Source organism: Xyrauchen texanus, chromosome 27 (assembly GCF_025860055.1).
Source record: "Xyrauchen texanus isolate HMW12.3.18 chromosome 27, RBS_HiC_50CHRs, whole genome shotgun sequence".
Taxonomy (NCBI): domain Eukaryota; kingdom Metazoa; phylum Chordata; class Actinopteri; order Cypriniformes; family Catostomidae; genus Xyrauchen; species Xyrauchen texanus.
Window position 1 is genome coordinate 18,113,787 of NC_068302.1, and position 13,388 is coordinate 18,127,174.

At 36.5% G+C, this 13,388-nt stretch overlaps 1 protein-coding gene across 1 annotated transcript in view; it reads left to right on the forward strand.

Moving 5' to 3' along the window:
- Window positions 1-1,323: 1,323 nt before the first annotated feature.
- Window positions 1,324-13,388, forward strand: part of lmx1bb (LIM homeobox transcription factor 1, beta b) — a 78,006-nt gene continuing 65,941 nt past the window's right edge. Inside the window, 3 exon segments of the mRNA XM_052094000.1 lie at window positions 1,324-1,387; window positions 1,390-1,464; window positions 2,181-2,367. Coding sequence (XP_051949960.1) covers window positions 1,324-1,387; window positions 1,390-1,464; window positions 2,181-2,367 — 326 coding nt within the window.

Here is a 13,388-nt window from a genome sequence, read left to right on the forward strand (position 1 = left end):
GCATAATTACACTGCACATGAACACTGTAATGCAAAGTGTAGCTCACTATTTAGCCTACTACTACTACTATAATGCTGCTGCTGCTGCCTATGGTAATAATAATAATAATAATAATAATAATATTCTACATCACAATTAATTAAATCCTCAATCCTCATTAAATGTTTATTATTGTTAGGCTTTTGTTATTATAATGGTGATTACTATTATTATTAATGATGATGATGATAATGATTATAATAATAAAATTGTTGTTGATGAAATATTGTTGACTATCAATAGATATTTGCCATTGTTTTCCTTCTTTGCGTCGCAATTTCGCTCGTTAAATTGGCCGAAGCTTTATTAAGCATTAATGACCCATCATGCTGTTGTCAAATGCGTGTTGTTATTTTTATTCGATTAATCTATAAATGCGTTTCTTGTAAAATGACGTTGAGGGCTCGAAATGCAACATTCCTATTTATTTGTGTATTTGGAATAGAAATCTAAATTCCTGCAGCTCTAAAATTCTTCCCTCATACCATCTCAATCTACATCTAATTACAGAAATATTTATATTTAAAAATGAGAACTGTATATTTTTTCTTTCTTTCATTCATTCTTTATTTCTTTCTTTCTTTTTTCTTACTTTCTTAATTTCTTTCTTTCTTTTTTCTTTCTTTCTTTTTAGATTGGATTGTATCACCATAATTGTCGTAGCGTTGTTTACTGTCCTTGTGTGCCTCTGGTTTGAAAAGCAATGAGATTGTAGAGGCGGAACGCGTTTAGTTCCACTCGGCAGAGTGCACGAACACTGGCGCACCAATAGCATCCCAATGTCAGTCAATAGTCGGCAAAGTGACGCGACCAAAAGGGGAGGGTGCATTCCCTCAAGCCTATCTCAGTTTCGAGCTTTCTCAAGCTGCAGGGAGCCGAATGGCGCACTAATTTGAGAGTTAACGTTTAGACATCTCCTTAATGTTTTCGTGGATTTTACAAATTTCCTGAAAACTTTTGTGAATCGAGGCGACTTGTGCACGGTGTAGGAAAGGGAGGACGCTCTCTTGCAGTTCGTGACAGCACAGCCGTCAAACTTTGCGCTTCGTGCTGAAAACGTCCAGATTGACCCAGCCATTAATTAACAGGTGATTTCATGCGTGTTTTGAGTTCTACAGTCATGTCTTGTTGTGATCCTGTGCAGGTTTGATCAAGAGCAAATGCTAACTTTAACTGAGCCAGTTTTTTTTTTTTTTTTTTTGAGTTGGCCATCTTAGCTGCAAGGTTTCTGTAATATCAAGTGATGTTGTTTCAAGCGTGGACAGCTCTGACAATGTATTGTTATGGATATTACAACAGGTCCTGAGTCACTAAGACGGCGCTTCCGTACAGGTAACGGTGGAAATATTTAAAGATGTTGGACGGTATAAAAATCGAAGACCATCCGCTGCGGTCGGGACAAGCTACACTTGGAGTTATGCTGGGTGAGTGTTTGAACGTCTTGAATATAATTTTATTTCGAACAGCAAAAATTAAAAGATAATTTCATACGTTTAATGCGGTACTTATCCACTTGTAGCTACTAGAGGACCATTGCTGAAACCGAGGCAATAGAGCAATACATGCGACTGATGCATCCTCATGTGTGAGGCATTTAACCGGCCGAATATACACGGCTATTTCTCATTTAAAATAACTGATGCATAAAATTATGTTACTTACATTTTAATCACAATGCATTCATACAGATGCGTTTCAATGGTATTGTTTTAATAATAAGTAATAATAAGTGTTATTATGTCTACTTTATTCATAACGAATGAATCAGTGCAATCAAAATTCTGGCAAATGCATATTTTTTTTTTTTTGTAGTATGCTAGTATAATTATTACCCGTAATAGTAGTTGCATCAGCATTTTATTGTGATTATTATTATTGTTATTATCGTTATTGTTAAGATCGTCTGTTACTAGGCTAAATATGTTGGTAAATTGTAGTTATGGCAGTTGTCATTGTTCACACCCCTTTATTTATTGATTGATTGATTGATTTTTTACCATGTCTTATAGTTATTTAGCCTGTATAAAATTGTGAAAATTATAAAATAACCACTTGCTGTTGAATAGCTTATTTGTGTGTCCTTGTTTTAAAAATTAAGTTGAAGTCAGTAGGTTATTAAAATGATGAATTTTCTCTCCAGGGACGGAGTGCCATCACCAGGCGGTGTGTGAGGGGTGCCAGCGGCCCATATCCGACCGCTTTCTGATGCGAGTCAACGAGTCTTCATGGCACGAGGAGTGTTTGCAATGCGCCGTGTGTAAACAACCGCTCACCACCAGCTGCTACTTCCGGGAGAGGAAACTTTACTGCAAACATGACTACCAACAGTAAGGACATGGATTATTATAATAATACTCTTGGTGTAACATAGCTTAGGCTGGAATTGGTTGACTGTGTCAAGCAACGAAAGTGACACTTTCACGCAGTAGGCCTATTGGTTTGTGTGCCTTTGTAATCTCACAATTTTTCTGGACCTGAATTCATTGGTGGCATTGGTGGTATGATTCTTATTTATCAACATCTTGACATTCATTTCTTTCTAGCTGACAGATTGCAGAGTGTTATTGTAAAAATCGTTATTTTCATGTCGTTATATTAGGCCTATTTAAGTAGTTATTTATCTAAATTATAGCCCATGTCAGTGGTTCCCAACCCTGTTCCTTGAGACCCCCCATTACTGCACATGTTGTATATGTCCCTATTCTGATACACCCTATTCAGGTCTTGGAGTGTCCACTAACGAGCGGACGAGTTGAATCAGGTGCGTTTGATTGGGGAGATCCAAAATGTGTAGTGTTGGGGAGCCTTCAGGAACAGGGTTGGGAACCACTGGACGATATGATGAATTTATTTTGTGTGTTTTTCCATTGTGTCTTATTTTTCTTGTATCTAAACCGAGACACGTCGGCCCTGTTATTTTGTGATTGCTCTTTTGGCTGGACGTTTCACCTTCATTTACGGTAAACTGTGATATTTTGCGACACGAAAACAGTCAATGGAGTGATTTATATAATGTTGTCGTTTTTCTCTACAATTTTGATGGGTCGAGGACGACCTACATATTTGATCACAAGTCGTCTTTACAGTAGCCTAAGTATATTTAATCGGGGTAGAATATTGCTGTTCATCACAAATAAATGATGATTCTCGATCGTACTTTTTCTTTTATTTTGAGCTCAACCATAAATTAGTGACATGCGTTATTGTAGGTCTGTTTTTTTTTTTTTTTTTGTTTCAAATTTGTTTTTCCCCCTAATTCTTTTATGATGTCCACCAATAATAAAACCTATACACAAGCGTTTTCATTTAAATTCACTTTTATATATAGCCTAATAATTAGCCTAAATATGTGTATTTCGATTTAAAATGTAGGCATTTGATGGGCCTGTATGATTATTCTTATTATTATAATTATTAAAACCATTAAATTGTATTCCGATTCTATCGCATTTTGTATTCCATTATGTTAAATTATTGTAGAATGTATTTTTAATATGATAATTATTATTATTATTTAGCCATATAACCGTATCACATCCTTAAAATTATGTTGCTTAACCAAAAAGCACAAATATTTATTTTATTTATTTATTTTCATTTATTTATTTATTGAAAATGGTCTCATTATGCGATAGTATCTGATTTGAAGGCAAAACATCGCGTTTCTATCAAAGCATGCGGACACGGGATATTTTGTATCTGCACAGTGTGTGGGTGCTGGGTTGATATTCACCCTGTCTTGAAGCAGTGAGTGGACCGCAGAGTGCCTGTTGCATGACTTCTGTCCATGCATGTCACTGCTTTTGCTAGCTTTTTGTGTCAGAGGTTTTGAAATATCTCTGCATCTCTGGTGGCGATTACTGGGAGGTCTCTATCCGACACCAAGCGACAATTAAGGGCCACATCTACCACCTGACGTTATAGTCGGCAATTCTTTCAGCTTGCTCGACATGACCGTGAAGAGTTAGTGTTAACTAAATTAATTTCATAGCTCTGGTCTTATATTTCATTACCCTGGAGACACCAGCTAGCGCCGATACACGCCAAATATTTCACATTTTTGCTCATTTGTGCCTGTGTGACGTTTTCTTTGAGCAGGAAATTATATTTGCACATTTCATTTACTATTGCGTTTACCTGGAATTGGAAAGTCAATGTATTTATTTATGTATTTATTTATTTATCCGAGGTCTTATGGATGTCAGGCACTTCGATAGATGTTTGGTCTGATGTTTGTGTAAATACAATTTTTCTATCTGATCCAGCATCATCTTTTGTTCACATGCATTAGAAAAAACTGCCTTTTAATAACCAGGAATCTCGTTTCAGCATATAAACGTCTGCTATGGGGTCCCCTCACACGCATTTTTCACAGGTTGCTAGAAGTATTTGTTTATTTATTTCGCAATGACGGGCCACTTAGTAGATGCAATTGGCACCTTTTTGATTTTTATGACGTTCATTTAGGTTGTACTACTTGTCAACCCAACAAAGCGCCTGTGGCTCAAAGTTGAAGCCTTTGGTCGTTTTTGGTGGAACTCCGCCTAATGATATCTTAGCATCAATTGATTCATACCCTACAATCATTAGAGCCGTAAATCACGACATTGGGCAAACTTTCATATTCACACCTCTCTGTCAGCTATTTACAGCTCGAGCTTACCGGCGGGAATTTATAGCTTGTTTTGGCGCGGAATTTTCACCCCGCTGTTGCTCAAAAGAAACTTTGAATAAAAGGCTTTCGTTATTAGAGGATTATCTATGGAATTACGGTCTACATTTAATGTCTTAAAACGCTCAGCAGACCTTTGCCTTAGTGTAAATTAAATGTATGGGGGTATATTTGTGTTTTTGCTATTGGGAATGAACTTTTTTTGTATTGTAAATTAATCTGCTTTAATTTAAACTCAATTAAAATAGATTTAATCTTCACTGTTTTGACATTTTATTATTAGTTTGATTGAGGTAATTAGGTTCTTTCTTTCAGTCTTTTTCTATTTTATTCAATTCATTTCAATTTGATCTATTGACTAAGTAGCATATTACAAATTGCTGGTCTTTATTATTCATGTCAAAATTTGTCTTTATTTTTATTTAAAAATGTTCTCTCTCATTTTCATTATAATATTTTTTCATTTAAATTCAGGAACGCTTTAGATAGTATTTTGAAATAGCTTTGAAATGTTGGTGATAGTGTAATGCATATTTTATCTTTATGGTTATGTTTTTTTTTTTTTTAAATAATGAGTCTCAGAATTATAAAAATCAAATTATTATAATCAATGCAGATTTTCTGTAAAATAAATGGATTTTAACGAAATGAAAGTGTGTGTGTCTGTGAGTGAGTGTGTGTGTGTGGGGGGATTATTCAGATCGCTTAAAAACATAAGGGAGGTTTTATTGAAAATGTAAAACTGCAGAAAGTATTTGAGAGGGTTAGGGTTAGGGAATATAATCTATAATTCATACAGTATAATAATCATTATGTCTATGGAGAGTCCTCATAATGATAGCTGCACCTACATGTGTGTGTGTGTGTGTGTGTGTGTGTGTGTGTGTGAGAGAGAGAGAGAGAGAGAGAGAGAGAGAGAGAGATTGCCTCTTCTGTACAGCATAAAAGAAAGGGGCATCAGTAATGAGGGTTTCACTGCACCAGTAGATAGATAGATGGATGGATGGATGGATGGATGGATGGATTGATGGGTAGATGGATAGATGCATGCTTGCATAAATACATTATAGATGTGCCAACCTTAACAGTTGCAATTTTATTTCCTCTCTGGCCATTGTTATCAATGAGACCTGGCCAAAGCCTGTTGTTAGTCTTGGTCCATGGATAATTAGCTTGAAGTAGGAAGTTGTGGATGATCCCCTGGTGTGCTGATAGTTCTATTTTAGCACTGTGGGGGCGTCCTCCTGCGATATGTTGTTTTTTAATTAGCTCTGCTTTGTGAGCAGGATGCTGCATTCCCGCTGACATGAGTGGATTTCGGTGCTGGCAGTGTGTACATGACTTAAGCTGTACACCCAGCACTGCCAGCGTGTTTTAAAGTGTGTCAAATTATATGCAGTCTGTAGTGTTTTTGAATATATTTTTTTCCACAAAAATTTTATAAATGTAAAAAAAATTAAATAGAATTTGCATAAAAAGAGATGTCTAAAAACCCTGGCAGTAGTACTCTAACATTAGGAGAAGGGTTTTGATTGTCTGACTTTCAGACATTTCTACTGTGTTGAAGGCCCTCGATGAGGCCGTGGCTGAGCCAGCCTGTTCTTCTGCAAGGAAGTATTAGGTTTTGTGTCAACATTAACCCAGCCTCCTGGCAGCATTAAAATGATGCAATCATCTGTCATCTCATGACTAGTATCCCCCCACTACCACCACCACACAACGCTTTATGCTTTGACCTAAGGGGATGTTATTCTGGCATAGAGGGGTGTGTTTGATGGCTGGCTTTTGCTTTTCAATTCACCTGTGTTGTGGAGTAGATCATTTGCATTTCTGTGGGAATTAACTTTATATATACATATATATATATATATATATATATATATATATATATATATATATATATATATATATATATATATATATATATATATTAACCAGAGCTATGTATGCAATGTCTATATGTTTAATATGCCAACAGGTGTTAAAGGCTATTCAGTTTTCTGTTATAAATACAGTAATTTCTGAAACGAATAATTATGAATGTGATATTGTGAAAATGTTGCCATGACAACAATATGACTAGTTTGCTGGCTCTGATATAATGTCTTGTATTCATGTGTACAATGGTACCTCGAACCACATTCATCCGTGCAGAGGAGCAGAGCCGAAGCACAACTTGCATCATTACCAAAACAATGTTCTTCCGCAAGATGCATGCAGTTATCGTTTTTAACTGCTAGAGGGCCAAAAGTTACAATTAGATCTTAATGCAAATCCTCCACTATGCAATAAAAATATACTCGCTATTTCAGTATAATATTGAGAAGCAATGAGCATGATATTGTTCCATCAGTCCTTTCTAATGTTGCTGTAGAATATACAGGCTACAGACTTTCTTGTTTCTTGTCTTTTCCTCTGACCATCACAGTGATGAAGCTTCATGCCTACAGTGTTTTTTTTAAACACAGTGACAGGCTTTTCACAGGTACACTAGAAAACACTGGCACTGATGTAGCAAGTGGTGCCATGATGCACACTATCACACCCACCTTTTGCCTGCACATGAGACAGTGTGTAAGTTTCTCAAAGCAAGCAATATCAAGGCAGTAATAACCAAATATAAACAAAGCAAAAAACAAAAAAAAAAAAAACCCAAGCAATATAGTACAATAATATAACTATTGTTCGTCTCTTTCATTGTCTACAAATCCTACAAAATAATCTATGACTATTAAGTTGTCTTATAAGAGTGTTTCAACAGTCTTATCATAGACAAGATATTTAAGATGTGAAATGTTCCTGGCAATGTCTTAGATGCAAGTTATGAGGATGATAATCAAATCTCATCACTGACTTTTCAGAGTCTCTCTCTCTTTCTTTTTCACATCCTAATGAGATTATAGTCACCCAACAGCTATAGTACTAGCCTGTTTGAATGGCAGGTCTGCTCCACTATCCAAGGCTATCTTACTAAGCTCTTCGCTGCTTTGTTTTGAATGGAGGGACTGTCGGAAGCTGTGTGCCCTAATCCTCTTATTTGTGTCAGATGGAGAAAAGAGGAAAGAATGAGGCGTATTGGGACAGTGCTTTGGAATGGCACCACTGTCACTTCCTCCCTCTGAGCCCTCTCTCACAGCCAAGTGAGCATGAGAGAGATCTTATAAGGCTCAAGCTCACAGACAGGCACAGTCACACATACATAAACCAGTTTGCTCCCTCCATTTAACCCTTGTTCCTTTTCTAAATGCATTTTCATAGATGGAACCACTTAATTGAGGAATTTGTAAATTCAGCAATTATTCATGTACTGTTGAATGTCGAAACACACCTCACTGTGTATGGGTTATGCATAAGAGTTATAAGGGTCACTTGAATAAATTATTTCTGCTGGTTCTTGTTGGATGCTCTATGGCCTTTTATGCCCACTCAGTTTTCCTTCACGTGGAATAAGCTTCCTCCGGGTTGTACCCTCCTGGTGCTAGAGGTAATCTGTCTTCAGATAGAGCTCCCACAGTTCTGTATTTACTCATTCAACTACTTGGAAGTCTGTTAAACTGCAGATCATATACTCTGAAACCAATCTGATTACCTTAGCCAGCCAATTACCTCCCCGCTACTGCAGTTCTAAAGCATTATATAGCATACCAGATCATGAGGTATTTTCAGAAATATGCAAAATAATCTTTCAAGCAATGCTGTCACAGCCGTCTTGCAAGGCTGTTACAATCCGGACATTTTGGAACAGTTGGCAATATTATTTCGTTATTTTAATTTTATCACATACTGACAAAAAGTCTGAAATGAACATGACAAGATAGTCATTTTGGCAGATTAAAAAGTTTTGAGTGGTTAAAATGGTCAAAAGTTTAAAAGTTATGTTTCATAATCAGACATTTTTGTTTTAGCTTCTGCTTAAGACCACAAAAACAGATAGCCAACCTTTTAAATCATGGATACCTTTAGTTATTTTATAAGGGAATTTTAGACATGGTGTATGTGTGTTTTTCATTTGAAAATGGCTATATTTATTTTATACCAGAATTGCTTTGCATTTTAAGGTGGAAAATATGTGATATATATGTGAAAATGTGTCATCTAGCGAGCTAACCTATCATATGCAACATTTTAGAATGTGTAAGGCTATGTTTTAATTCATAACATAACATTTATTAAGTTATGCTCATGTTCAGATACACTCACTGAGCACTTTATTAGGAATACTAAGGTCCTAAACTCTAGAGACTGATGTGTGAAAATCCCAGAAGATCAGCAGTTACAGAAATACTCAAACCAGCTCGTCTGGCAACAACAATCATGCCACAGTCCAAATCACTGTGATAAAGTTTTTTCCCCATTCTGATGGTTGATTTGAGCATTAACGGAAGCTCTTGAACCGTATCAGCATGATTTTATGCATGACACTGCTGCCACACATTTGGCTGATTAGATAATTGCATGAATATGCGAGTGTATTTTTGCTCCACTAATAAGCTCACTAGTCTATAAAAGAGTCTCCAAGAGAAAAATTCAGAAAGTGCTGTAACGTCTGAAAATTCTGTTGTAATTTTAAAGTTTTTCTTGAGAGTAGTAAACATGTTGTAGATCAATGCAGGAGTGTCATTGCTCAGTCTGTGTTATCCTGGGAAAAATCCTGAATCCCCAATGTAGCTGACTAAATATTCCTCATCCCCTTCAAGGGTAGGGGGGAAGCTGAAGTGGGAGGCATGTTTAAGTAATCTGAAAAAAAAAAGCAGCATTCTTACCAGCAAGAACCTTCCTGTTTCCCCACCCATGGTCCTGATCTTCTGTCACTTTTGGGATCACTGCTGATCGCCCCATCACTGACTGGACCAAGGAAAACAAATGTGAGCAAGAGATGGGGATCATGTTTCCATACTTCCATGGGACTGCGCGCCCCCTGCAAGCGGCTAAAATGATTTGTGCTGGAGGTCAGAAGACCCATGGCAGCTTCAAAATGTGGTGATTGGAAATATTTGGAAGATCTGGATGTTAAGACGAGTCAATGGGAGGCACAATGATGGAGAATAGAATGAAAGATGAGGGGAAAAAATAGCTGAATACCTTTCATAATCACTACCTGGTTTGCAGATTTTAACTTGATGGGTAAATTCTGTCAAGACAAACTTTGATTTTGGCCTGACAAAGCCTTACCTGAAAGTTAATTGGAAAATCATTTGTTTTTGAAGGAGATATAAATTTGATCTTTTTGACAGTTTGAGTTTGAATTCACAAACATTCCTTTGACTCGCTCGCTTTGGTTTTGATTGTCCGCTGTGCAAAAACTGTAAATCCGATCAGTTAGAAATGTCACACTAAGCCAGAACAGTCTGATGGTCTGTGCCAAGTTTGGTGGATATACTGTAACTTAAAAGCTCTTGGAGGAGTTACAATTGATAATTTTGGTCTTGGTTTAGGGATTTTGGAAAAGTCCTAATCCAAGTAGAATAACAGTAAACTATGTTGCTTTGTAAAAGACATAATCATTTCTTGTTTTTCTTTTTTAATTCTAAGAAATTAAAAACAACTATAGCCATGTAAACAATGGATTTTAATTTCATGTCAGTATAAATGATTGAAAGCAAAAGAGATATTTGTATTGGATTTTTAAAGTTGTTTCTCAGTTTAACATTTTTTTAATTTTATTTTTGACTGAGGTGAGTGATGTCATCTTTAGATCAGGTTCCATTTTGCTGTTTTATTCGGGGATGCCAACTTCGTAAGCAAAAAAAAAAAACAATTCCTGAAAGAATGATACCTATCGTCTGTGCCTTCCTGCACCTATCGTCCCCCCCCCCCGCCCTTGTCTGTCCTGGCTGGATGCTAATATTTCTCTGAAAAGAGCCAAAATATATTTTTCTGCTAAATTCCAGCACTCACAAGTGCAGAAAAATGATCTGTTAGACTTAGAAAAGGGTGGATGATTTAGATGAAATATTTAGGATTTACGAAATTGAATAAAGGAAAAGGATTGATTCCATAGTGCCCTTGTAATGAATACTTGTGTGTCTTTGTGCACATAAGAATAAGACAAATAACAAGCAAAAAAACAAAACCACAACAACATAAAATATTATCTGATTTTGGATCCAAATATTACACGTTCTTTGTTTTTTTGTCAAACACTACATTTTTGTTCTGTTTTACCTCTTGAATGCTGTTTTTATAGTGGACTTTTTACCAGCTCTCCTGATGCCCCTCCTTTTCGGCAGGACTCATAACCACAAACACAAACATGCTTTTCAGACACCATTCTGAGTTGTTTTGAAGAAAATACAACGAACCCAAGGACTGCTTATTCAGAAGTGAAGAATGGATGAGAAACATATCTAAACTCACTTGACGATTTCTGACCCACATATGGCGAAATAGAACAATCTCACTTTCGGTCTCATCATTTGCTCACCCACATGCCATCACAGATGTGTATGACTTTCTTTCTTCTGCTGAACATAAACTAAGATGTTTAGAAGAAAATCTCAGCTCTGCAGGTCCATACAATGCACTAAAGCACTTAACACTTCAGAGGAGATAATTTGATCTTCTCCTTTTACATAAATGAGTCTGACATTATGGATGATACATTTTCAGGGCTTTCTTTGAAGACTATGACACATTATTGTTGATGGTTTGGTTTTGCTGTGTTAAATGTTGGTAAGGCTGTTCTTGACCTAGGGAGAGGATTTTATCAAGGCTGCTGCCACTGCTGATACACATTAAAGAAAAGAAGGGAAACTATGAATATTCAGCAAAAGATTAAAAAAAATATCTTGGCTCTATAGACTCAAATAAATCAAATGATGGTGGCCAGAACCTCCAAAAGCACATAAAGGATTCCACATGACTCCAGTGGTTAAATCCATATCTTCTGAAGTGATATGATGTGTGGGTGAGAAACAACAAAATAAGAAGAATGTGAAAGTGAAAGTGGTGATTTATGATAAAAAAGGACTTATATATTGTTCTGTTACTCACCCACATCTATCACATCGCTATTGAAGACATGGATTTAACCAATTAAGTCATTTGGATTACTTTTATAGTGCCTATATATGCTTTTTCTGACCTTCAAAGTTCTGGCCACCATTCACTTGCATTGTTTGGGTCTAAAGAGCTTAGGTATGTTTCTAAATATTTTCATTGCAATCAGCAGATAAAAAAGAAAGTCATACACATCTGTGATGGCATAAGGGTGAGTAAATGTTGAGAGAATTTAAATTTTTGGGTGAACTATCCCTTTAAACCTGTCAAAGTGCAATGAAATCCCCCAAACCACTTTATATTGGTTTTGGAGTCAAACATGTTCTGCATCTCAGACCAATCCATCTCTTGTTCTGGCTTCCCTGCTTCTGTTGTTTTTTCTTGGGAGCGAGTGAGTTAGTGCATTCCCCCCTCCTGAGGTGGGCGTCTGTCTGTTGTCAGGCGTGAGGAGCGGCCCCTGCCCCTGCAGTTAGCGGGGGGAAAGAGATCCTGATCCTCAGCCCAGAAGATGAAACCAGAGCCGGTCTGTGGAGCTTGAAGCTCAGCTGGAAAGGCGACGGTGCCCTGACCCTAGCTCCACATCACTCTGTGCGCCAGACTTCTCTCCAACCTCCTACTTCATCTCCGTAGTGGTGGGACGCAGTGCCAAACCACCAGAGGGCAAAGCCTGAACACCCCACGTGCCCCAAAACATCTCCATCTGTGATTTAAGCAGTCTGCTGACAATCTAAACAATTTGCTGTCACATTAATCCTTGTTTGTACATGTACAATATCTGTTTATTTTAATGTTTTTGTGATTAAAGGTGTAAAGGGGAGCATTATACTGTACAGTGGCCAGACAATTTAGCCACACTTGGATGTATGAAAGTCATTCAAAAAATATAAAATCAAGTTTAATTTATATATATATATATATTAAAAAGAAAGCACACTTTTCAAATAGAGTTTTAAATGATTAAACAATAGATATACTGTTTAAAATTAAGCCAAGAAGTATTTGGGAACTTTCTGGTTTTGAAATGTTAGTGGAACATGACCGTAGCTAATTAGATTAACTACACCTGTGGTTACTCTGCTAGGACACTTGCATGAACTTGAGGGGAACTGACTTCATACATCCACAAAAATTACACTGAATGTTTTTTTATTTTTTTTATTTAAGGTAATTGCAAATATTGCTCAGAAAAGAGAAGTTAAAGAAAGTGATACACTTTTGTAATTTACTGGACAAGACCCTTGATTTAGTGTCATTTTAAAGAGCATTTTTTTTATCTATTGTGTGGCTATAATACATCTTGGCACTTTAAATTGATAATTCACCTCAAAAAAAAAATAATTCTCCCATCATTTACTCACCATCATGCCATCCCAGATGTGTATGACATTCTTTCTTCTGCTGAACACAAAGTTTTTTATAAGAACATTTCAGATCTGTAGGTCCCTACAATACAAGCGAATGGTGACCAGAAATTTGAATATTTAAAATCACATAAAGGCACAATAAAAGTAATCCATAAGACTCCAGTGGTTAAATATATATCTTCAGAAGTGATATGATAGTTGTTGGTAAGGAACAGATCAATATTTAATTCCTTTTGTACTATAAATCTCCACCTTTGACCAGCCCGGACCAGTAGGTGGCGATATGCACGAATAATGTGAATTGCGAAGAAAA